Here is a 25692-nt window from a genome sequence, read left to right as displayed (position 1 = left end):
TGTCTAAAGCTCTGACCTTTATTTTATACCAAATGAACTTTATCTACAATTCTGTAATGACATGTGACACTCTGACTCAAGGTCAAGTGATACCCAGTAAAACAGAAAGACCACCCAATCTGATAGACTTTTTAAAAATCTACAACAAGCTAGAAAGAAGGAAAAAATGAGAAACCTTTGAATTGGTACCTTTTCTAACTACTTGGAGATAAAGGCAGGTAAAGATTTAAGGCAGACAGTTAGAGAGGTGCAAAATTAGGCCAAATTGCAACTGTAAATTATATTATTTTGACTATGATTACAAAAATGCGTGTGAACCCCTAGTGATTTTTGAAATATCCTTGCACTGTATAGCAAAAATCTCTGTATCTCTGTGATTTTTTTTTGCCTGACTTCATGTTTAAGTGTGTGTGTATATATATATATATATATATATATATATATATATAGTGCTGTTACTAGTATTCTCCTAACAAGATGGAGTGAGATGCAAAATTTAATAACTACAGCTGAGAGGGAGAGAAGTTTTACTACTTCTAGACTCCACAGGATAACTGTTTGGCCAATTTAATTTGAAAATAAAAGAAAAAGCCAAATAAGCATAATAGTTCTGCCCTAAATAAATGTCATTCAAATCAAATACTATATTTCAATCAATACTGTAGCCTAATGTTATTGACAAAATACATCAAAGTATCACATTGGGTCTTGTGTTCTCCCAGAAGCATACTCTGATCATGTGCAAAAGCAAGCCTGTGTCAATGGAAGATTAAACATACCCAGCAGCTTAGCAAAACAGCAGCAACAGAGAGACACATTCAGACAAATGACTATCCTTCTACTTTTATTTTTTTTATCTGAGTATTGCAGAAGAAGAAAAAAGAAAATAAGCCAGAGGCAAATAATATAGTAAGATATTTAGTAACTTTAAATTCTTCTCTTAGAGAAAAGGAAGAGTTCTGGTTTTATACAGTGAAATTTACCCAAGGATAAAGCCTGAAGAAGCTGCATTTCAAGACAGTGATCAAGAAGAAAATAAAGTTCGCCTACTATACACCTTTATGGGATATTAAAAAACTGAATTTGGGAAATGCAAGGTATAGTTATTGTATGTAAACCAAAAATAAATTTGGGATATCCTTTTAAAAATCTTGATCTAATCTCAAAATGCACTTTTCCACATTTACTTCATCAGGTTGTGAATTTTATCAGGGAATCTCAGTGTTGCTAATTGTTGCTAATAACAGGCCTGTGGCATGTGGAATTAAAACCTTTGTGCCTACTCATTTGGGGAATTCCACTATTTCTTTAGTAACATCTATTTTCAACATCCTGAATTTGGAATTTATAGCATTTAAGCCAAAGGACATTACTGCACAAAAAAAAGGAAAAAAAAAAAATTTGAGCAACTTTCTGGGAAACAATTTTCATGGTGCAGAAAAAAGAAGATACAGTCCAGGGGATTTAAGTGCAGAAAAATTATTAGCACAATTCAGTTATGAGAAGGATTCTGAAATTATTTTTCTTTTTTTTTTTTTCCCTCTATATAGAATTTGCAATGAAACTTATAGACCTATTTCAGTTCCTACTTAATTCCATAGTAGAAAACAATTGGCTCTATTGAGACCAGGAATCAGACATTAAATAGATGCTATCAATCCAGCTCGTTTTAGGAAACAATTAAGTAAATGGATGATTTATACACACACAGAATACTTTAGCTCAGCTCATTATGGAGCTGGTTCACATTAAGAACAAAACAAAGCTCCTTTAAAACTACAAAGGACCGTTATCCATTCATAAACAGATGTACAATGCATCACTTATTTGAACTTATAGAAACAATTCATCTTTCCTAACGTGCTTGGGACAACGGCAAGGTTATCCAGTTAGAACTGGGCATAAATGTTGCCTGAGAGCCACAGTGAGAAGTCAGAGCTTTTAATACCCCTCAGAAAAATCTCAGCATTTCCTATGTTGAGATTCTGAACCTCCTGAAGATACCCACCGTGGAAATGAGACCAAATCATTGGACTCAAAATAAAGATATGGATATCACCAAATACTTCTTCAGTTTCTTCCTTACTTTCTCAAGTAAGGAATTTACTTCCCTGATTATTCCAATTATTAAGCGTAATTAAATAAAATACCAACTATTTTGTTTGTACCTAATCAGACACTGGAGAACTGTAGACAAATGAAAACCATTGTTTGTTATAAACTTATTCTTTTCCTTAACAACATGTTATAGCTAACTAGCACCATGAACAAAACAATTAGCTACTGTGACTCAGCATAGGATCAAGTGAGAAACTGGCAAACAGATCCCATTGCTGAATATGGGAAGAGCTAAACTGAGATTGGTTTAAAGTATCTCTCTTCACCTAAGCTGAGGTTCACTGGTGTAAATACACTTTCAAGAGAAAATATTATATAGTGATTTTATGTAGGAAATCTTTGCTAACGAATATGCTAAACATTTTTTTTCTAGCATCTGTCCTTATCTCCTCTTCTGTATTACTGACACAATTAAGTCATGTCAAGTAATTTATGCAGGGTCCAAAATGGCCTTATGTTAAAACCTGTCTTCTTGGTATCTTATTCTGAGTCCTAACTATTGGCCTGAGTATTCTCTTTCCCTCATTTGAGATATGCCAAAATGGCTTTTCATTCAGGTCATGCTGAAATCTATAGCTATGCTTATTTTTTTTCTTAAAAACAAAACAAACAAACCCCCAAACAATACAAAAAACCCCCCAAAAAACAAAACAAAAACCAAAAACAAGCAACTGAGGAATCAGTCCTCAAAGATCGGGGAAAATATGAAAATAATCCATTTCTTTTCAGAAAGGACTCATATGCACTCTGACTCTTATCACGAGAGAAGACTCTTGTTCTCCTCCCTCATTTGTAAACTGCTGTACAGATCTCCTTCATGGACCACATATACAACAAAATTACAATGTGAACCCTTGTTTATCTGGAATCTGGTTTATGTAGCACTAGAACGACAGGATGTAGCATGGAGAACTGTGACTGAAGCTGGAACAAAAATACCTTTTTTACTCTCAACATCAAATTCTGAAGTATGGTCAATTAGGCAAAGCACTGGCAGTACCTCTGGAACCCATCCTAAATTTTTGTAGCGATTTCAATAAGCTGCAGTCAAATACTTCCACTTCTAGTGCTGCACAGTGACAGATCCAGGCTGCAAAGTTTCTCCTCTTTTATTCTGCCTTTAATTTCCTCCTTTCTCTCTAATTTTCGCTGTTTTATTCTTTCTCTAATGTGTCCTTTTGTCATTTGTTCAGGGTGTTAGTGCCCAGGCACTGGCAGAGGGAGCAGCAGGGCTGACCTGTGCTGGAACACTGCAGGGAATACACCCACTGGAATACCGCCTGAGCCCCTCAGCCAATCTCCCGCCTCTGTGGTAATAAAAATAGACCCTAGGCTTAAAAAAAGTGCTCAAAGGCCAATATTTATCATTTTTTTGATAAACGGTCTTGGTATAACGCAGAGTGTACTGACAGAGAAAGTATCTCTTTCAGTGGAGGTAGTGAATGTTACCTACTTGCAGAGGCATCCACAGCCATGGTTGTAGTTCATGTTTGGAAAATATCTTGATTGAAATCCTGGCCCTTTCCTGTCACTGCTCATCTGAGTGCAGAAAATAACTGCAGTAACTATCTAACTTACTTTCATCTATGTTGCAAAGGTCATATGATTGCTGTTGCCTAGTCCAATTTCTAGTGCAGATGAAAACTGTTTATTAAAAAAATATATTCTCTACATTTCAAATAAAAAAAATTCATATTACTGCATATAGAAAGAAAATAATTCCAAAATAAATATCTCTTAAAACTGCTCTTAGTATTTGGTGTTCTATGGAAGTAAATAATTTAAGAATACTTTGATGTACTTTTGTTTAATATTTAATTTTTTAATATTGTATCCTCATTTTTACAGCTGTTTTCATTAGTAAATTATTCTTTCATTAGAGCCCTTATTTTAATTCTTTCAGTCTTACCCAAATTTTTTTTATAATCTCTTCACTATCAAATTGTATGTGAACTTTTTATCAATTTTTTGATGCATATCCATCTGTCCTTTCTATTTTTCCTGTGCAGAGAGTACCAATAGAATTTTTCCCTTTCTTTCCTTTGTATACACTAACCTTTCAAAAATATCCTGAAGTAATCAAAAACTGTAAGTATTTATGAAACATTTTCAGCTCAAGGAAAATCTCTGCTGTAGAATCCGTACAAAACATGCTATGGAGTTTTTGGCTAACTGCAGTGGCTGGATAAGACTAGATCTCACATTGTACATGAAATTCAGCAAATTCAGAGACCTCTAACAACACCATGGGTTGATCTGGGCCTTCTGTGGATGGTTACCATGTACTATATCACCACCATATACTTTCAGTGAGCACTTGGTCCCTCCTGGAAAATCTTCCACATGAAACTTGTCCACTGCATCTCTTCAGATTACAAGTATGACAGTAATAGACCTTGCACTATGATGTTGTTGGAGACGATATTGCGCTTTTTCCTCAGTCCCACAATATATATAAAAAAGGTGACAACTCAATGTAATCCATGTTTTATCTTTACCAACCAAACATACATTTATTTTTTAATAATAACAAAAATAAAAAAAAAAAACAATCTCCATCTGGAAGGGTTTCTGTATTCCTAACTGAATTGAGCATTTTAATTCATTCCGATTTTGTCCAAATAACTCCATTGACTGAGACACTATAAAATGTTCCAATTGCCACATGGTTATATCCAATATGAAGAAACAAATAGACAGACATAAAAGAAGCAAAATTAAGACCTGCAATGACGTCAAACCTAGGCTTGCAGCCAGGAATCTCTGGAATGTTCAAATTCTCCCTAATGCTCTGTAGGTATCAGCACATGCCCATGAAGTACTGCACAAAACCTTTTATCCACACAACGAACATCAGGACTTTACAGAGGAGTTAAGTGTTTATTTCCTTAGTAGTGATTGCACTTTGAGACTACAGAACCATCTGTAAATTTTCTTGAACTCAGTTCTGTTGCCCTTCTCCACAGGGAGTTACCATAAAAGCAATGAGTTCCATGAATTCATGGAGCAGTGCTGTGTTCTGCACCATGGAAAGATAAGAAAATTTGGCTTTTTTTTTAATACTAAAAAAACCACCAATTTTCTTGGCTAGAATTGAAAAACTTTCTCCTGATACTGAGAAAAAGTGTTCTGTTGAGGCATTCTATATTTAAACTGTAAATATTCTAATGAAGATGAGCCAAATGTAAAAAAAAAGTCTCAATTTCATTAATACATGTGCCTGTCTATGTAATATGATATAAACAAGGGATCCACGATACATCATCTTTAAAATCAGGCAGGTATATGGAAGGGACTAAACAATGAAAAGGGGTGAAAAAGGTTGAATATGTAGCAGACCAACCACTGCAATAAAATCAGAATAATTTGGGGTTTTTTTTCTACTTGTCTACCCTTATCACTCTATCACTTGCAATATGATGCTTCACTGTCTGCCACAGGTGAGCAGATGATTTTTTAAAAAAAACAACAAATATGTCTGAGTCATCATGCTGTCTGTGATGACTAAAGCACTCTCTGAAAAACAAAAAGGTCACAGTAGAGCAAACTCAACTACCTTTCTTAATTTTTACCCCCAAAATATATGGAACATTAAATGAGCAGGGAATGGAGTCCTTGATAAACAGAAGTTACAGATAATCCAAGACAGGGTATGACCTTTTTCACCAAAAATTTCTAGAGGTAGGCAGCAAAAACATTGAAAGAAGTCAAAAGGAAAAAATATGAATAGGCCAAAATCATAAGTACTTATTTCTAGTGTCATTAATCTAGGTAGATATTCCTGTTCAAGCATGAAGATTAGAAAACTCCAGAGAGAATAGAGAAGGGTTCATCTGGTTAAAAAATAATGTGCACCCACATGAATAAGTTTGTGACTTGTGAACTATGGCATATCTATGAGATCCCTTAGCATAATTTTCAGCTAAAGGAAGCTTCTGTTTTCAATGTAGAAATAAAACAGAAGTCATTATCATTCACTCTTGGCCAAAAGTTTTTGAAGATGAGGCAGCGACAAACTATGTCTACCAGGATTATCCAAAATTAACCATCAGAAGTCTATCATTGATATTGTAGGAACACAGGAATTAGTACTCCAAACATTTTTTTTCTAGATGAAACAAAAGATTTCATTTCCTTTAAGCAGTGACCTTTTTACTAGAAAGAATTGTCGTATGTTATTATTTATATGATTTATCACTATATCACCTGTATTTTCATATTTCTGTCACATACATAAATTCATATGCAAGTATGCTTCTTTCCATATGCAAATGAATGTCCCAGTCCATGGCAGGGAAGTTGGAATAAACGATCTTTGAAGGTCCGTTCCAACCCAAACCATTTTGATTCTATGGTTCTATAACTAATAATAGGAAAACATTTACAAGGAAGTAAGAGGAAAAAAAGAAAACATTTAATGAATAAATGAAATGTGAAGTAAATGGAACAGTGACATTACAGTTGTTAAGAAAGAGCGATGTCAGTGATAGAGGACACAGCATAAACTGATGGAAACCACTACGTACACATCATACACACATACAGAAATACAACAGGTGAAATTAGCTGTGTCAGTAACTCTCATATTGACATTCATTATGTCTCTGAAGACCTAAAATAATCCTGTCCCTCTCTTGAATCTTCATAATTCATGAAACCAAATTTCATGGTTTTGCACATATATGCACTCAGTGTGATCCTATGTGCAGATGCAGTACATGTTCATGCTACCACTTACCTTGTCTCTCTGTCTTATCCAAACTGCACATTGCATGAAATCTCTGGGGAAACCAGAAGAATTTGGAGTGCACTGATGAGTCATCTCAGAATCACAGGTGGAAGCAAGAAAGAGGGAGTAATTAAAATATTTCCTCCTGATTGCAGTTTAGGACAGTTCATCCATAAACAAGATACTGTAGCTGGTCTAACCAGGATGAGGTTCTCAAGATATCTCACTCTTTAATACACCGTTTTTAGGGAAAATGGAAGAGGACCCACAATGCTCATTTCAGGGTCATACCATCTGTCTACATACGCATACCTATAACAAGTAGACACTCACGGTGAGGCTGCCCCAGTGCAGAGCAGAGCAGAGTGGGGCAATCCACTCCTTTGCCTGGCTGGTGATGCTGTGCCTGGTGCACCCCAGGACATGGGTGGCCCTTCTGGCTTTCAAGGCACTGCTGACTCAGATTCAGCTTTCCATCAACCAGGACCCCCAAGACTCTTTCCACGGCACTCTCTTGTTCCCAAATCTGTACATCCTGGTTTACCCTGTCCCAGGTGCAGAATTCAGCCCTTTCCCTTGCTGAACTTCATATGGTTGCTGGTTACCCAGCCCTCTAATTTGTTGATGTCTCTGCAGGGCTTCTCTGCTCTCAATTGAGTAATCAGCTCCTCCCAATACAGTGTCATTGGCAAACTTACTCAGAATCCCTTCAAGCTCTGTGTCCAAGTGGTTTGTGAAAATGTAGAAGAGAACTGGCCTTAAGATGGAGTCATGTGAACCCCACTAGTGACTGGCCACCAGCCTGATGTAACCCCATGTGCTATAGTCTCTTTTTATTGTCCCCCCCATTTCTGGGCAGCCACAGCCCCAAGGGTTCTCACTAGCACTCAGAATGTCAAGTTCTGGCATGCTATCCTACTACTTATCACTGGCAATTGCTTATCACTGGTTTTGTCCCTTTTCTCCTTCCAATCTAGTTTAAAGGTCTGTCAATGAGCCCTGGTAGCTCCTGTGCTAAGGTCCTTTCAACCCTTTGAGGAATGTGCTCCATGTCCTGTAGGTGAAGTGTGAGGGTTATTCTGCATTCAAGCTGCTGCAAGAGGCTAATATATGCTTTTTGTTCTCATTTTCACACTTGTGTTCTCTGATATTGTGCTGACAACAAAAAGAAAAAAAAATCCAGGTAACAAATCTAACTCTGAATGGTATGGGGCAAGGCTAAGTAAATGTCCTCCCTGTTGGACATGGAAGGATTAAAAAAAAAATGACTACAGAAAATGCCACAGGAATCAGTGGATGAAAAGGGACAATTTCTAGAGTGTCTCAGCTTAGAGGTTGACAGCAATGGCCAATGAACAAAACAGGCCATTAAGAGTGAAACATCCAGAAAACAGCAGCCAGCAACAACATCTGTCATCGCAACGCAAATATGACAATGATAGATATTCGATTGTCTTTGCTCACTGCCTCAGTCACCCAGATACAGGGATTAGATCTTGTAGAAAGTGAAGGAATTTCAGTGAATATGTAATACTGTAAACCACATCTGATTACAGATAAGCTGGGAATGTACAATTTAAAGCAGTAAATGACTGTGGGTGTTATAAAAGGCTGGCCAGACATCACTCCAACACAAAATCAAAGGCTCCATCGTGACAAGATTGAAGTGAAATGCTAGTGCAGTATTATGGAGAATGGGAAAGGATTGAACTCTGCCATTATTAAATATAACCTTCAACCTAATACAGCCTATTCCCCTTGGAAAAGATATTTTCATTAAATATGTTAAATCATTAAAATGAAACCATATAATTAAAATGGTGTCTGTGTAATTTTGATTTATTAACTAAAAATGTAGAATCATAAAATTTGATTTTGAATAGAAAAACAGTTTTTGATTTCATACACTTGGTATTACAAGCTAACCTGTTGGTTTTTTTGTGATTTTCCCTAATATGTATTACTTACAATAGATAGTCCCTCATTATACCACAGGTAATTAAAACCAAGTGAAATCATCAGTGTATTATAGTTAACGGATTTTTTACCATTACTGTCAATTGGGCCAAGTTTTCACTCAATAGGCAAGGAAAGCAACATTTAAAAATATTCAATTTATAGCTTATAAATAGAAGGAAATGCAGCATTTAAGTAAATATGTTTTAAATTTTTTGATATTTTCCAATAGCTTGCCAAGAGTCTGAATAGTGTTTCACTAAGTTGTTGAAAAAATAAACATTCATGTGTTTTACATTATTTAAGATCTCAACTGTTTAGTAGTGCAGTGCTTTGCATAGGAAATGGCTAATTCAGAGGATCAAATGAGATTAGTTTATTTGTATTTAAACCTTTACCAAACTTTTACATTGTGGACCTTCAACCCTTTGAAAGGAACAAAAAAAAAAAAAAAAAAAAAATCAAAAAAATTATAAATATACGAATACTACTAGAATAAAAGGCTTTAGCTGTAAACTAAGATTAGGAAAGTATAAGCAAATAATACCACTGCTTAAAAAACCTTACATTACAAGCCATTCAAATTGTTTTTCAAAACGTTTACCTAAATATGTTGAAAGGCCATAATTTAATACAACAAGAAATTTTAATTAAGCCTTGAGCTTGAAGTATTTCTGCAATTGCTCCCTTTGGTTCCATTAGGATGTAGCCTCAATTAAAATGTATTGTTAATACTACAAGATAACACTTGCCGGTGGCACAAAATTGAAGATATGCCTCCATGTAATTTTAGATTATTCCTTGCTGTGAGTTTTTGCAATTATTTTTTGTCAATAATGCCTTCTTCTGTTCTCTTGCCAAAGAAATATTTTTAATCAGTACACCCAAACACTGAGCCTCTGAAAACAGGCAACTTCTACAAAATTAAATACCTTTTGCACACTAGAATTCAGTTAAAACTTCTAGTTATTCATTTTTACTGTATTACAATAACAAGTAAAAAATTAATAGGGTCACAGGATTCTCTGACTTTAGGAAACAAATATTGTAACTGTGAGGGGAAAAATCCCTAAGATTACATCTTTCCACTTTAACTGACACCATTATCCTTTCTCAAGTGATCATGTCCATTGAGGGAATTTATTTTCACTACTGAAATTCTGTCTATTGTTGAGCTATGCACAAGAAATAAATTTACCAGATTAGAGTCTTTTCACATGCATTTATTTATCTGTGTTTTTAATGTCTTTCTCTTATTTAATAGTGTGAAGCAGAACCATAATTGTTCAGTGTTCCTTACATTTGGTAGTATGAAAAACTAGTGATTGAAAACACAATTTTTAATGATCAAGCAGACTTTAGAACTCTTGTTATATGGGCAGGAAAAAAGGAACAGTTATTTTTAACAACCAATATAAACAGCACTTCTAAATGCACAAGTAACACCATGCAAACACACTTTCATTTGTTGGAGGATTGTTTTTTTTGGAGCAAGAAAAAGTAACGATTCTATTTGGTTTTCAGCTTACAAATACTTTCCTAAGAAGACATAAAAGTTTATCCTTTTGCATAAAGCAAGTACCAGAGTGCTTCAGATTCCCCCAGTTCCACTCTATTTAAAAAAAATGCTTCTAAAGAATGACTAATTCTTTGAATTGTGGCCAATGGTTTGCAAATATTTAGTATCACATTTTCCAGTATTTATTATATTAAAACTAAATCAGAAATAAGAATTTGTTTAGATTCACATTTAACTGCCCACAATTTTTAAACATTGTCCCAAAGCCTGCTACCACATTTGTATAATAATTCACACAATCCATTCCAGTATTCCTGTTAAACTCAGACTGTCCAGCTCTGTGTGAAAATCCTTGAAGAGTCTGAAGTGCTCCTTTTTATCTGTGAGGACTCTCCGGGTTAGGGAGTGCACTTTGTGGGTAGTAATGGCTCATCATGAGATGGTGAGAGTTTCAAAGAGACAGGACCAAGTCAGCCTTTGAATAAAGTATTTTAGCCTGACCCTAGGAAGGAGGATGATTTCCTCTGAAAAATGACCCAGGGGAAGGAGGCAGCAGAGCATCTGTCTCACACAGACAGAAAGGGTGGACATTCCCTCCCCTGAACTTCTCTTGCTAGTGTTTGTGAGCAGCTGCCACACACCCCAATCTCCTCTGCCTGGTCTGTTTTATTGAGGTGGAATGAAGAAGTCACAAAACATTCTCTTGACAAAATCTCACTAGCTATTGCCTCTGACAGTCGTATTCCAGAGGAGATGGAGCAAATGCTAACTAGGAAATGAGTGGGTGAAACAGTCAAATTTCGGCACATTCACAGAATCACAGAAGGGTTGAAGTTGGAAAGGACCCCTGGAAGTTTTAGGAGAGTATGTAAAAATACATGAAACCTCTTTTGGAGTTTCGTGAGTAAAATAAATGACAGAAACATTTTGGGAGGCTATGACTTTATAGTGCTCATATTTCTGTTGCTACAAAAAGTAGCAGAAGGGACAATTTGCTTTTTCCTCATGCTAAAATTGAAATTAAACAAATCATCTGCCTTGATTTTCACTCAGGGAAAATAAAATTCAGAATATTAGCTTTTAAGTTCAAGGCAATGCCTCAGCACAGCTGTTAAATCTACTATATCTTCCTGAACTATATTGCAATGCAAACTTGTAGTATGGAGGAAGACACAGGTACAATTATGTCATGCAAAAAAGTTGTATGAGAAGAAATAATAATACATTTTGCATGTGAGAGTTTATTTGTGTCAAGACGGTGTGAGCAATTATATATTAACAAAATGGTAATACCCACCTTTAGATGAAACACTTGTGTGGTGCACTCTCATGGGTTCCACAGTCAAACACACCAGTGTCTAAAGGATAGCTACCCTTCTGAAAAATCTGAACTACGTGTACTGTGAAACTGTTTGGCCTCAGAGGACAAACTGTATCTAATTAAAAGCAAAGCACATATGATGGACATGAGAGAAACTCAGTACCATCTGCTCTACCACTGATTAAACCCTTTTACACCACACTCTTTGCCAATGAAAACATAGCCTCTTGGAAAAAAAAAAAAAGTGCTCCCTCTCCTGACAAATCTAAAGCCCTGTGGAAGGTACTGAGTCATACATCCTGGTAAGATTATACTTCTTAATGGGCTACTACATGACTAATGGGAATTTTACTAGGCAGATAGTACAGACTGTTAATCAGTTCAAGTTGTTTGTAAGTTTCAGTAAGATGTATATCAACTATATTGGTACATTTGTAAATAAAGTCCCCAAAAATAGAGTTATGATTTTTTTTAGACCTTTCTATACAAATAGAGTTATGATTTTTTTTAGACCTTTCTATACATAAAATTTACATATATATATATATATATGTATATATATATATATATATATACACACAGCTATGTATGTAGGTGCTAGATAATAAGTATTGCCATGGCTGGGATGACATCTTTCAAATAGTGTAATAAAGTACTCTCTTTCTAAAGAGACAGTAGAAGGATTTTAAACAGAACTATTCTGGTACAATTATTACCCAGGTGATTACATTCTTGTCTAAATTGCTCTGCAGCTGGATGGAATATACTACCCACTTCCCACACTGTAAGGAACAGATTGTACTTCTCATTTTAAACCTGTGAAATGTGTTAGCTAGAAACCTTTCCTTGCTTAGAAGCAGATTGAAAGGCTGAGGTAACATTTGGAGAATATTTTTACATCTGTCAGTGAAAGTATTCAATTATCAAAAACAGACAAGTTATGACTTTTTAGCAACCCAGCATGTCCCTGCTTTTATCCTTCATGACATCCTACAATTTGGTTTTGTTTCATAAAACAACCATGCTGTACATTTCCAGTTAGCTTGGTATACTATCATACATTGAAATCCCCACTGACTTTTTGCTGCTTTTCTCCTTCCTTTTCAACATATAAACCGAATTACCTGAATTAAAGCAGCTCTCCTTCCCTGATTAGTTCAAAATTGGCAAATTCGATCAAGTTGTTCTTCCTAACATGATAAAAAAATAGGGGAGAATGAGTCTGCTCTCTGCAGACTTAGCAACTTCTGAACTACTGTTTCTAGTCTTTTATAGCTAAGATGTTAAGTGGTTTTCCCTTTCAGATCACAAAGTGTCTACTTCCTCAGGATCCTCTGCTGAACTTTCCCAGGCAGCAGTTGACAGCTCAGACACCCACAGCATGACACGACAAAAAACAGCTACACAAACAGACCACAAGAGCTCTGAAAAAGTCTGCTTTCAAATACAGTGAAATCAAGTCTTATACTATAGCTGTTTCTTTGCCTCTGCTTTTATTAGTAGAACTTTCCCTCTGCCTCACAGATTTTTAATTAGATTAAATAGCCAATGCTAAAATGCTTTAAAAATTTCTCATATGTTTATCACATATCAAGAAACAGATTTTTGTCCTTTTGTGTTTAATGGCATTCTCTATATAAATACACACTTCTAAGAGGGATATTAAATAGAACTCATATTGTTACGTACGATAGCAATTGCAGTGTAAACTAATGCCAAGGAGTAATTACAGCCTAATTGCTTTGGCTTGTTTAGCATGTCATAAATGTTTTTACAATGGTTCTTAGCGGATGAAGAGTCAGAAAACAAATTTCTGCAAGTTGTGGAGAAATTACCACCCGTTCAGGCCTTCCTCAAACTGGCTCCCTATTCTACCATCTGCAATGTTCAGAAGACATTTCTCTGAGCTGTAAATACTATTTGTCTGCTGGACAAAATTCTTTATCTAATACTTAAATTACATTTCAGCAAACACCACAGTATATGAGAGTAGATAAATGTCTTGGTTTAGATGCTACAGGGTGGTTATCCAGGTCAATCTTCCCTTATCTCTGAATGCTAAACAGAATATGCCTATTAGCAGCACCAGCCATTGTATGATATCATTAGCATTCAGAGAGGATTTAAACCCTTCAAAAACTGGTGGGGCAGACCCAATAAGGTGGGTAAAGGGTTGGGAAAAAAACTCCCCCGGTGTCATTTCCTCACAGTAGGTACCATTGTTAAAGTAACTCCAAAAACACACAGTTAGTGTATGATAGCCCTGAATCCATGTGCCTGCCTTCCAGAGGAAACTAAAAATCCATGAGTTCTTCACCTTATTAAGCCATAAAATAAACTGGATGACAGTCACAGTAGCTTTAGTTATGGGGCTCATATTTAGATAAGGGCTTGCAAATGGCAGAAATACAGCCACAACCACGTGCCACCCAAACCAGGGAAAACTGGACCACATGATGCTGTCCAACAAGGCTTCTATACACAAGAACTTAGGTCACCAAAGAACTGCTATTCCTTTTTCCTCTCAATGCCTTTTAGCCTCACGTTGGGTGCCAAAATCTGTCTTGGTTTAGATAGACAGGTATCTGCCAGGGAGGGTTGGAGTCTCCCTTAAAATGTAAGCCCCTCCCCCCCTTTTCCAAATTATCATAAATTTGCAATTAAAAGGCTGTCAGGCAAAGATTTTGGGAATAGGTGCAGCAGTTCTTTACTAGGGATATAAAAATACAGATGTTGTAGTACAGAAGAATAAGCAAACAAATAAACAAGAAATCCTAGAAAACCCTGACAGAGTCAGAAATACAACCTGACACCCTGTTGGTCAGGGTGTTGGAAGCAGTTCAAAGTAAGCCCTCCTGGAGTGGCAGATGTGGTTCTGTTGGAGTAGAGATGGTCCCGTTGAAGAAAAAAGGGGTCCCGTAATGGTGAGATGGGTCTGGTCTTCCTCCAGGGATCCGGTGGGAAAACTGGATACCTAGGTGGACTTTGGCTCCTTTTTATCTAGGTTAAGATGGTTTGGCTCCTCCTCCGTGTGTGGAGCAGCTTACAATAGTGCAGTGTTATGTGTAATGTCATTGATGAGCTCTTAATGGTCCATTAGCAGAAGACATTCCCATGGAAGTAGTGAAACAATGAAGAGAGATAAGTAGCACTCCACCATCTGATAAGAGACACTGACCCATTTGGGCAAAGATAAGCAATTCTGCTCCACCCAGATGGAATAGAATAATATGCTCTTTACAAAACCCATTACAATAAAAAATGCTGTTCTTCAAGGAGTTAACTTTTCCAACATATATACTAAAACCATTAGAGGTTATATAATGTAGGTTCATTTGTTTCCTAGGGACTTAGAATTAAACAAAGGACCAGTGCAACCTCTATGAAATGTTATTCTGTGAAACAAAAACCTGTGTCACATTAAAAAAAAAAAAAAAAAAAGGATGGTAACTTGTCCCTCTAATTTGATGCCTATGAAGGACAAATTCCACATACGCTTACTTTTCTAGATACAACTTGCTCAAGAAAGCAGGATTTTGTTAAATCCGTGAGACTGAAAAGAACGTAAAGGAAAAGAATATTGATGGCAGTCACACTGCTTGTTGAAGAAGAGCTACAGGTAATTTTGGAACGAAGTGTGAATTGCACAGGACACAGGAAGAAAGTGGAAGTATATGCTGCAAACTTCTTCACTAATGGATCTTTTCTGCAGACCTTAAACAATGGGGCTTCTTTTCATGATGCACTAGCCCTGGAGGTACTATCAGGAAATGTTAATAAGACAGTATTGTTGGATACCACATATTGCTACACACAACGGCAAGAGAGGATTTTCATTCAAGGCAGACAGTGTCATACCACTTTGCATAATTTGCCCAGAAAAGGAAGACCTCTCTTTTTCACCATTTTCAGTCATTTTTCTGTGTCCCAGGGGACTTCTAACTAAACAGATAAAGAAAGGATTGGAAATGAGTGTGACAGCAAAATATCAATTGCATTGAGTATAAACACAGAAGCTAAGAAGCTATCCAAAGATAAAAACTTGGCACACATGAATTTTGGCATAGAAATTCTTCTGCCCTGATAGTTCCTTATACCAATTCAACCATGAATCAAATAACAGCAGTCTTTATCAACTGATGGCAACTGAAACTAATAGTTATGATGTATTGATTTTAACAAACATTTTTGTTGCATAGCATACTGTGTTCCCAAACCTTGTAGCTTGGCAGGAACATTTTAAGGGCATCTAATTTTAAAAATTCTGGAAGAAATCCTCTTGGGACAATACATTTATTTGTCAGTCATATGTATATATTTGGCATAAAAGAATTATCTTTTCTTTAAAATCCAATCATTCCTACAAAAAAAAGTTGATCTGCAAAATTATGATTTTACTTGGTGATCATTGGAGAATCTTTAGTAAGTTGATTGCTTTACTTTGGTGTTTAATATTTATGTTAGACCAAGAACAGTTCCCCTGCTTTTTATCTCTAACACCCTACAATTTTTTTCTAGGATTTCTAGGTTTCTAGGATTGTTACTTTGTCAAAGTGATGGCAAAACAATAAAAAGGGACAGATAAGTGTAAATTGCATTTTCTCTTTACATGTAGTCTTATTCAGTTTTACTCTGGATATACCCATCTGAGAATGCCAGATAGTCGTAAAACCACAGACAAAACTCATTAATTTCACTAAACATAGAAATTGCTTCTAATATTCTGATGCTCTTAAGTATACCTAAAAGCTCAAAAGCCAAGAGAAAACAATCTTGAAATTAATAATGCTTCAGTTTTATGCTTAAATTAGAATTTAACCACTCAAAAGTGCTTAAATTCTTCAACTCTGTGCCTAAGTTCCCAAGCAATTTCAAGGATTATTTAAACAAATTGAGCTCCTGATTTTGAGACTAGCCCATAAGAAAAAAACATCAAATATTTTTTGGTTATTTTCAATTCGAAATCTGTGCGTGGCATGCATTCCATCCAGGAGGCAGTAAAATCTGCCACTACACAGTAATTACAGACCTCTGGATAAAGACAAAGAAAAGGATTTAATTTGATTACCCTCCAACTTTATTCATTTAACTCATCTGGGAACTATCCAGCAATAATTCTTCCAATGAAGGTCATTATTCTTCTTTAATTGTTTCCACCTGGTACAGAACTGTCATCAATCCCCTGTTCTCCACCTTTCCGTACTTGGCTCTCAGCCCATCACTCATGCCCTTCCAGTCTTCCCTTGCACTATCGTTAAGGAACAAGGGAAAAGAGGTTTGGGTTATTTTTGTTGTGACAGATCACAGAACCTCCAGCTTAGTTTCCTCCTTTGCTGGATGATTTCCCTGTGTTCAGTTCCTATTTCTGAACTGAACACGGGGAAACTATTTTTCTATAGTGTACATCTCCTAAGAATTAATTCCTGCCCTTTTCCTGCTACATTCAGACATGCTGAGCTTTTCCTTACAACCTGTCCCACACCCCAGGATTCTGCAAAGTTGACTATTCTAACTCCTCCCCTTTTCTGCCCCTTTTATACTCCTCCCTAGATATATCACCTCCTGCTCACCTATCAAAAGATCTCAAAAAGTTAATAAAAATCCTTTAGCAAACAAATATCTTCACTAGCAATATAATATGCAAACAAGAGAGCTAAGGTTCACTAAAAAAGCATGCAAAGACACTCATTCTACAAAGTCAATATTTAGGCAAATTCCATTGCTTAGCTAACCCGAAGCATGCCTTGTTATGTTCCCAGGCATCCTGAGGAGAAAAAGGGAAACTGTGGGACCCTAAAGAAATTAACCTCAACAAAGGTGACTTCTTCCCTTCCTAGTGACTTCATTTGGGGAGTCAGACTCTATACATGAAATCTGTAAGCATTCTGTTCATGTATTTCCTCATTGGAAAAATCATGAAAGGAATTTTAATTTTGGAACATAAATGCAGTCTGCACACTAGCAAGCATACACACTTTAGAGTAAATACGTGGTGTTAAGGCAGTAAGCAGTAAACATTTTTGAAGAAAACTTAATTTGTTTTTAATCAGACCAGATAAGAGTGATTATTAATGGTGGTGAATATATTTATCCAGGAAAACAGGTTTGCCTAGACAGGAAATTTTGTATTAGTGGAACAGCATTTCTCAGTTTATTGATTTATGTCTAAACTAAATGAGAATATGTTCTATTGCTCTTGAGGTGGATGACATGAGATTGAAGTAGGTATTTTAATATCCTGTTTAATGTCAAATTAGAAAATTAGGTTCTTCCTCAACCTTTGAGTTTTAGTCATAAAAGACTGATGGTTCAGGACCTCCCAGTGTTTCACCATATACCATCTCATCAAATGGAATGGGCTGACAGCCCCAGGCTACAAAAATCCTTAGCTGTTTATGGGAAAAATATTTCCTGTCCATTGGATTTTGAAGGTAGCTCAATAATTTTGAATCAATTCATGTAAACCTATTATTACATGCTTTTTTAAAATATGCTAAAGAAAGCAAAAGCCTGGGTAGCATTGCTAATAAGATTTATCCATTAAAATAGGTTATATAAAAAGAAAACACATAGGCAGAAGTGAGTCCTGTCAGAAAGGACAACAGAATTGAACTGGGAGCTTCATGTTTTGGGACAAATACATTGCCTTTCTCTAGCACTTACACTATTGCTGAAGAGAAAATGCTTATCTAGTCACATGAAAGGCCCTTCTTCTCTACCTATAATACTGAAGATGAAAAGGATCCTATCACACATCTACAAAACAAAGATCTCACACTTCCCATTGCTTAAGCAAATGTGACATGCAAATTGGTTTAAGAGACTGAGCAATAATGATTCTGTAATTTTTCTTCAACATTCAATGCCTTCTGGAAACCATACTGCAAATCATCCTCTTAAAGATACCTTTGACATCCATGAGTCTTAGCAAAGTGTTTCTATTAAAATACTGCCTTTCAGTTCAGTTTGTTTATTTCAGTTTGTTGTATATACACCACATTTTCAGCTCAGAGCAAGATGAATGGAAATAAATAATGGCACATTTGCAATAAGAATTTTGTGGCAAAGACCTTTAGTAAGATATTGTGGTTTCAATGCAACCACAACACAATGGAAAACTTCCTTTGTAAATGACAGATCTAACTGTAAAGTTAAAATTATAGTTCCATGAAAGAAAAAGAACAAGGGCTGCAGACACAATCTCTACTGTATGTTGGCATCTGGCTGTATTCCCAACAAAAGCATCCCTATTATTCATGAATTGATTTACACTTTATATATTTCCATAACATGCAGCATTTATTTACCCTTACATTTGAGCATTACAGTTTCTGCTGACATGCATATTTTCTTAAAATAGAACAGTACAGCAGTTCCCTGCTAGATGTTTAAGCCATGTGTATGTTTATTTTTTAATTTTTGTCTTGAACTTTCTGACTGTGAGCAGGCTGGGAATGTAGAGTCATGATGAATGAGAGTTTGCTTTATAAAAAAAAAGAGAAATGTAGACATTTGATGTAACACTGAAAAATTCACAGCCTCCTACCTTAAAAACAAACATTTCCCGGCGAAGAATAGCCAGAGTGTTGAAGTTCCCATCACAGATGTTAGGCTTGGCTCCGGGATAGGAGGGTTTGTCACCCGTGGGTGGCCGGGGAGGTTTAGGTTGCCTGTCATTCTTTCGTGGGTCTGCCGGAGGGACTGAACGATGTGGGGGCACTGTTGGCAGAGGTCTTGTTGGTGGTGGTATCCTGTCAGGTGGACCTTTAAAAATACAGCAGCTGGATGTAATATACAAACCCACTAAAGGAAACATACACAACAAAAAACAGCTGTAAGCTGTACAAACCCGACAGTGAAAGGGGGAAGAAAAGGTGACCTAACACGCCTTTCTGATGTTATTAAATCATTGAATCATAGAATATGCTGAGTTGGAAAAGACCCTTTAGAATCACTAAGTCCAGCTCTTGACCCTGCACAGGACACTCCAAGAGTCACACCACGTGCCTGAGAGCTTTGTCCAAACATTTCTTGAACTTCGTCAGGCTGGTGCTGTGACCACTTCCCTGGGAAGCCTGTTCCAGTTACCGACCAGGCACTGGTTATAAAGGGTATAAAGAATGACTACCAAAAGTAAGGAAAATAATTAGTTTTCATTATCCAAAATCTTCCTTTTTGGAAAAACATTCCAACAAAACCTTCAAAAGATGCTTAGGCCACTATCATTTCAGATAAAAAGTAGTTCAAAGCAAATAATTTACCAACTGAGTAAGAACTCTTATAACAGAATCATCGTCTTTCATACAAATAAATGGAAAAAAAAAAAATCTTGTTCCTTATAAGATCATCATCAGTCAATAGATTTTCAACCTATTTTTTAATCTATAGTCATCAATTCACACAGGCATTTATGTAGCATACCTGCTACTTCCTACTGACCAAATTTTTAGATCAAGTAATGTCATATTCATTAGAGACAGGACATTCCCAGCTTTTTCCAATGTCCCTTGTTATGTACATGAGCTCCTAAAACTGGACCTCAAATCCTAGCCATGTATATAACACACACACCCCATCACCCCCCTGCCATGATTCATATATTTTCTTCAAGTGAAAAACTAAAACTCTATAGAGCACTCTTAAAACATTTTTCTTCTTTCAAATATATTATTTGTCAAAATACACAGTTTCATGAAATTATTATCCCACTCATAATTTCTCTACCTGCAAGTCATCAGGTAGACAGATACTGATCATAACCGTAATGGCACACTAAATGACTTGAAATGAGTGTACTGAAAATGCCTTCCCCTCTCTACACATATCAGCAACATTTATTTTTCATGGACAAAAAGATAATATGATTACTTGGATCCATAAGACATCTGGAAACAAGATGAATGTTTTAATTTTTCTCATTCTATTTAGTCCTCTCTCAAATAATTTAAATAGATAATACACCTTGACTTCAAAAAATACTGTTTACATGATCACCTCCAGAAACACTTTTTAATAGTAAGAAAACTCTAAAACTAGACAAATGACATTTGAATTTCTGAGGATTTTACAAAAAAACACATACTTTATAAAGAAAAAGATGGATTATGTAAGGAAATCTTAAACTCGCCAAATGGTGGTCATGCAATTTAATAGGGCATTTATTTCATTCACAATTTTAAGACTTGTGACATTCATAATTTACAGTTAATAACGGTATTTCAAGGAATACTGCAGACCAAAGTAATTATTTTAATAGGTGTGACATTTTTATTGAAGCATATGATTCCAGATCACATCTTGATTTTAAAGGGAGCAAAGGAATCAGTTTGCAGTAGCTCATGTTGGGAAGTTTTAAACCCCAAAAAGAAGATTTTTTATGCCATTTGGTGGTGATGTCAGATATTACTTCCCAGGGGTAACACATTTCTCTTAATGTATAGACCACAGCTGTTCGAGCTTAGCAGCTAGTTTTCAGCAAAGTATCCTTGTCTAGCCCTTAAGTCTAGACTACCAACCTATGAGGTCATGAGAAACAACCTTCCTTCCAGCTAATCACACAGAAAAAAAAACCAACCAAACAAAACTCGATCAGCTAATCATTTGGAAATTGCTATTTATGCTTTATGAAAATATATATTTGTGCTTGTGAATATATTTTAATATTCTTGTTACTATTACACCATGGAGTTTGCAGATTTCTAGTTAGCAGTACAGTAATTCTACACAATCATAGTTGTCCTTTCTGGTAAGAAAGATAAAGAAGGAATGGCCCTCACAATATTCAACATAAACATGACAAACTTTACACAGGAAAAACTGAGTGTACAGAATTTAATATAGTGCAGATTTCATTAAGGAATACTAAGCAAGGCAACATCAAATTATGTGCACTGGATACAGAGCATTGACACAGAGATACAACAGAATTTTCAACTCTAAAAATAAAAATATATCTTTAAAGAAAAAAAAAAAAAAAAAAAAAAACCTAACATATACCAACAGAATCAAAGTCATTAAAACCAGAACTAAAACTATGCCTTTGGAAAATTAAGGCATATGGGAGTTAGTGTTACAATCAACCCACAATCAAAATTATGTTATTGTTTACACTTAAAGAAAAAAAAATCAATTACCTAGTTAAATGCAGAATTTATTTGCACCATGGGTATTTTATATTGGGCCAAAAAAATCTAAATTGACATATTTTAAAGAAGCAGTCCCTTCTTTACCCACTCTAGGTGATCACATTATTTTGCGAACAATTTGCTATATTTATCATAAGAAAGGGTGCTTTCTGGACCTCAGATTTCGACGGAAATTTTCTGTATTCTGAGAAGCAATCAATTCATCCAGTGACATGAGCTTGGACACCTGTGTAGATAATCTCATTATAGTTAAAGGCCTGAATTTCTTAATATTTTGATAGTTTGGAATCATTTGCATGAATTCTCTTGATTGATTTTTAAAATTTAAAATTACTATTCCAGACATGTGCAAATTTGAATATAAATTGTCAAAAGTGAGAAAGAAAGTAATAGCATCCTCAAAATCTTTGGATGTTTTACTCACACAGAGACTCTGGCATAACACCTGGTGAAATCCACACTAATGAACTCTTTGGAGTGGTGATATGGACAGGAAGACCTCAAAGGTATTCCAAACCAAAAAGTTTGTGTTGTGTGATGAGAACATGACATACCGTAAATCTTCTGGATGCCCTGTAAATCATCATTAGGTAGTTTGAAGTTGTCAGTTTCCATATATTGGTAAAATGGAGCCATGATTGCAGTGGGATCATTAGAGTGCTCCAAGCCCAGAGCATGTCCGAGTTCATGCACTGCAACTAGAAAGAGATCATTTCCTGTGAAGAGAAGGAAAGGAATAAAACCTTTGAATCCATAAAGCCAGTAAAAAAAAATAACACACATGGAGGACTGCACTTGCAAGATGTTTTGACTGCATTTGAGTTTCACAAGATAATGAGTAGTAATTAATGGATCATCAAGGATAACATGGCAGAAAAGGCAGTTTTCTCTCTTTTCCTAACAAGGAAATCATTATGCTATAATATATGGTACTCTTACAGTCAACAGGAACCTAAACCTTTTTAATTGATACACATGGTAAGTGCAGAGTTCAAGTATCATAGCTCATGTTTAGGCTTTTGTGCAATTTATGACTTGAAGTTGATGCTGCCATGACCCCAACTAAAAATGCTTTCATCAAGACATAGTTCCAATAGGAAAATATCTTGGCTTTGTTTGGTAAACTTCACAAACTGAAGACTACCTATTTAGGACAAACCCCACAGAGCACTCAGTCACCCAAACACTTGTAATCAGACCCCTGCAGGTTACATGTAGACATTGTCCATTTCTGAATCACTGTGACTGAAATCCTGATGAGGAAAGTAGATGTCCTAAAATACTTCACTGTGCATTTCCTTGTACAAACTGTAATTTTTTTATTTAAGTATTAGAGCTTTTTTAATTTTTGTAGGACTAAAGAAAAACCCCAAAACCATTCACTCATGCTATAGACCAGTTTAATGTTTTTGTTATTCTCTTCTCAAATATATCTTTAATTTTTTTATTACAGAGTATTAAATACAACTGGAAGATTTGGCAGTAGAATTATGGGGCTCTTCTGAAGCAAACACAAGTTAAAGCATATGGGATCTTTTCTAAAAAAAAGTTTCAGAGCTGGACCTCTATGCTATTAATTTGGTCTATTTTTGCTCATCTAAGATTTCATTCTGCATATCTTTCTATGAATCTTTCATACAGATTCTGTCATACTTTATCTGTCACAAAATGAGACTTTGGAAAAGATTTTTAGATCAGGAGAAAGATTCCAGTTGTCTGAAAAAGGGTTGCATCCAGAATACAGCTCATTTCACTACCTTGGGATGGCCAGAACCATCCACCAGAAATGATCCTGTCCCACTGACAAGAGAAGTGCTCTAGATCAGCAGTTTATGCTGACCATCTAATTTTTGAACACTGAACTCATGTGAAACTGGTGTCACCTATAGTAAGTAGTTTCTTGTTAAAAGATAAGTATAAATAAAGGCCTGTGCTGTGGCCTGATAGGCACTTATTGGTAGTGAATATGAAAAAAAATGTTCAACCTCAACTCTTACCCTATAATCTGTAGATTCTTTGGGGATATTCAGCTATTTTCCACTTCTGGAACTTAATCTGGAAGTACTTTTAAAATGTCAGCAGTAATAATACTAACTTGCATCAGCAACAAAATTTCACGTATATACATTACAGAACTTTGAGGACATAGTTGACAGTTTTTCCATTTCTCAAACATTTCCTCTCATTGATACAATAAAGCTTTATCCAAAGTGCATATGAAAGAGAAAACACTAGATGCCTTCATGATGTATGTCTGCAAAATAAATGTTTGAATGAAATCATGAAAACAGACACAAGTAAAACTATATTCTTAGTTCATGCAGTCTTCTCATAACTTCTGATTCTTAATTTGAAAATATGACAACTAAATGTTCTTGATCTTTTATTCAATATAACGGTGCAAAAAATCACATCTTTCAAAAATTAATGTGACATAATGCACTTTTAGAAATGAGAAGTTTTTCCTGTCATTTATAGTTATATGGTTTCCAGATGAAATGTTTTATGACAATATTTTTCTTAGACACAGCTCTTTTTATAGTAAAGCAGAATTTCAATGTGCTGTTTCACTAGGTCTGATAAGCCTAACTGTCCTGGTGACAAACGATCTTGATATCTGAATCTGACCTTCTATATGCAGACAAAGCTGATCTTGACATCATCTCATATGAATAATCTACAGCTTCCGTAGCTAACATCAGCATAAGAACTGATGCACAGAAAGACCTTTGTAAAGGTTTTATTTCAGCACTTATAATGGAATAATTAATGTAATTTTAAATTATCATGGGTTTAAGATGGAGAGACAGAAAAGAAAAGCATGTTACTGTACTACAGCTTTCATACTATGATGAAAAGTCTCACATTATTTTTCAGTTCTTTTCTGAGTTTTGTCAAAGTTCTAAACTAGGTTTATTAGAATGCAAAATTTCTTTCCCTGGTATAAACTTGAATATTTAATAAGCAACTTTATTTTTCTTTTCAGACCTTCTGAAAGCAGATTTCCCTCCTATACCCATGCTTCCTACATCATAATTAAGAATATTAACTAAGTTTTATATTAAAAAAAATGCACTAACAACTTGGCCTTATTATTTACTGAATTATTTTCAAACAGTTTTGAATTAAGAGTATTTATTTAACCACTATCATCAAGTTTGTTACTGTCAGTCAATGAAACAGTTGTTTACCTGTTTTACCTCTATAGTTTGAGGCAGGAAGTCTAGGAAGTTAACTAGTTTTAATTTCCAAAATTTAAAGGAACCACAGTTAATCAACAGTCTTGGGAGACTCTACTACTTCTATTTGTGCCAGATACACAATACATGAAAAATCAATACATCCTTTGGTTCTCAGCCCTTATTGAGTCCCCTTACAGATTTCCAACAATTTCTACATTTTGTTCTATGTAGACGTGAAAGATGTGAAATACATAGTAGCAGGGAAATAAATAAATAAAACCCACTTTCAGCTACTGGCACATCTTCCTTCCAGAATCACAGATAATGAGCACATGGTAGAGCACTTCTAAAGTTGTACTAAGTAACAGTGGGACCGTGTCAGACAATAGATATTATGCAGGGGCTGGATGTTTCTCCTGTTGTCTTTTGGACAGGGGAGATAATGTGAAGAGAAAAAACAAAACAACCAACCAACCAACCAACCAAAAACCCACAAACATTACTCAGTGTTTGACTGCCCCTCTGGATTTAGTCTTCATTTCCACCTCATGCAATGCAACTTGTAGCCATCAGGGGACCCATTAAGTGTGCAAAGGCAGAGCAGCCCTTCAGCAAAGGAATAAGGGGGAAGGGAGAAGGTCACAGGAAAGAGCTGGGAGAATAATATTCTTGCCTGGGGTGACAATGATTTAACAGGGAACATATTTTCTACTTGTAGCCAA

At 35.6% G+C, this 25692-nt stretch overlaps 1 protein-coding gene across 1 annotated transcript in view; it reads right to left on the bottom strand.

The window, feature by feature from the left end:
• The window catches only part of MMP16 (matrix metallopeptidase 16), a 165509-nt gene that overhangs the window by 20977 nt on the left and 118840 nt on the right, over positions 1-25692 (bottom strand). Inside the window, exons 5-6 of the mRNA XM_066179167.1 lie at positions 22343-22504; positions 19190-19407 (exon numbers count right to left, since the gene is read on the bottom strand). Coding sequence (XP_066035264.1) covers positions 19190-19407; positions 22343-22504 — 380 coding nt within the window. The remainder of the gene's footprint in view (positions 1-19189; positions 19408-22342; positions 22505-25692) is intronic.

The sequence above is a fragment of the Chamaea fasciata genome, unplaced genomic scaffold (assembly GCF_029207755.1).
Source record: "Chamaea fasciata isolate MVZ Bird 193981 ecotype frontalis unplaced genomic scaffold, bChaFas1.0.hap1 SCAF_1, whole genome shotgun sequence".
NCBI classification, from domain to species: domain Eukaryota; kingdom Metazoa; phylum Chordata; class Aves; order Passeriformes; family Sylviidae; genus Chamaea; species Chamaea fasciata.
This window is presented reverse-complemented; position numbering and strand designations above follow the sequence as displayed.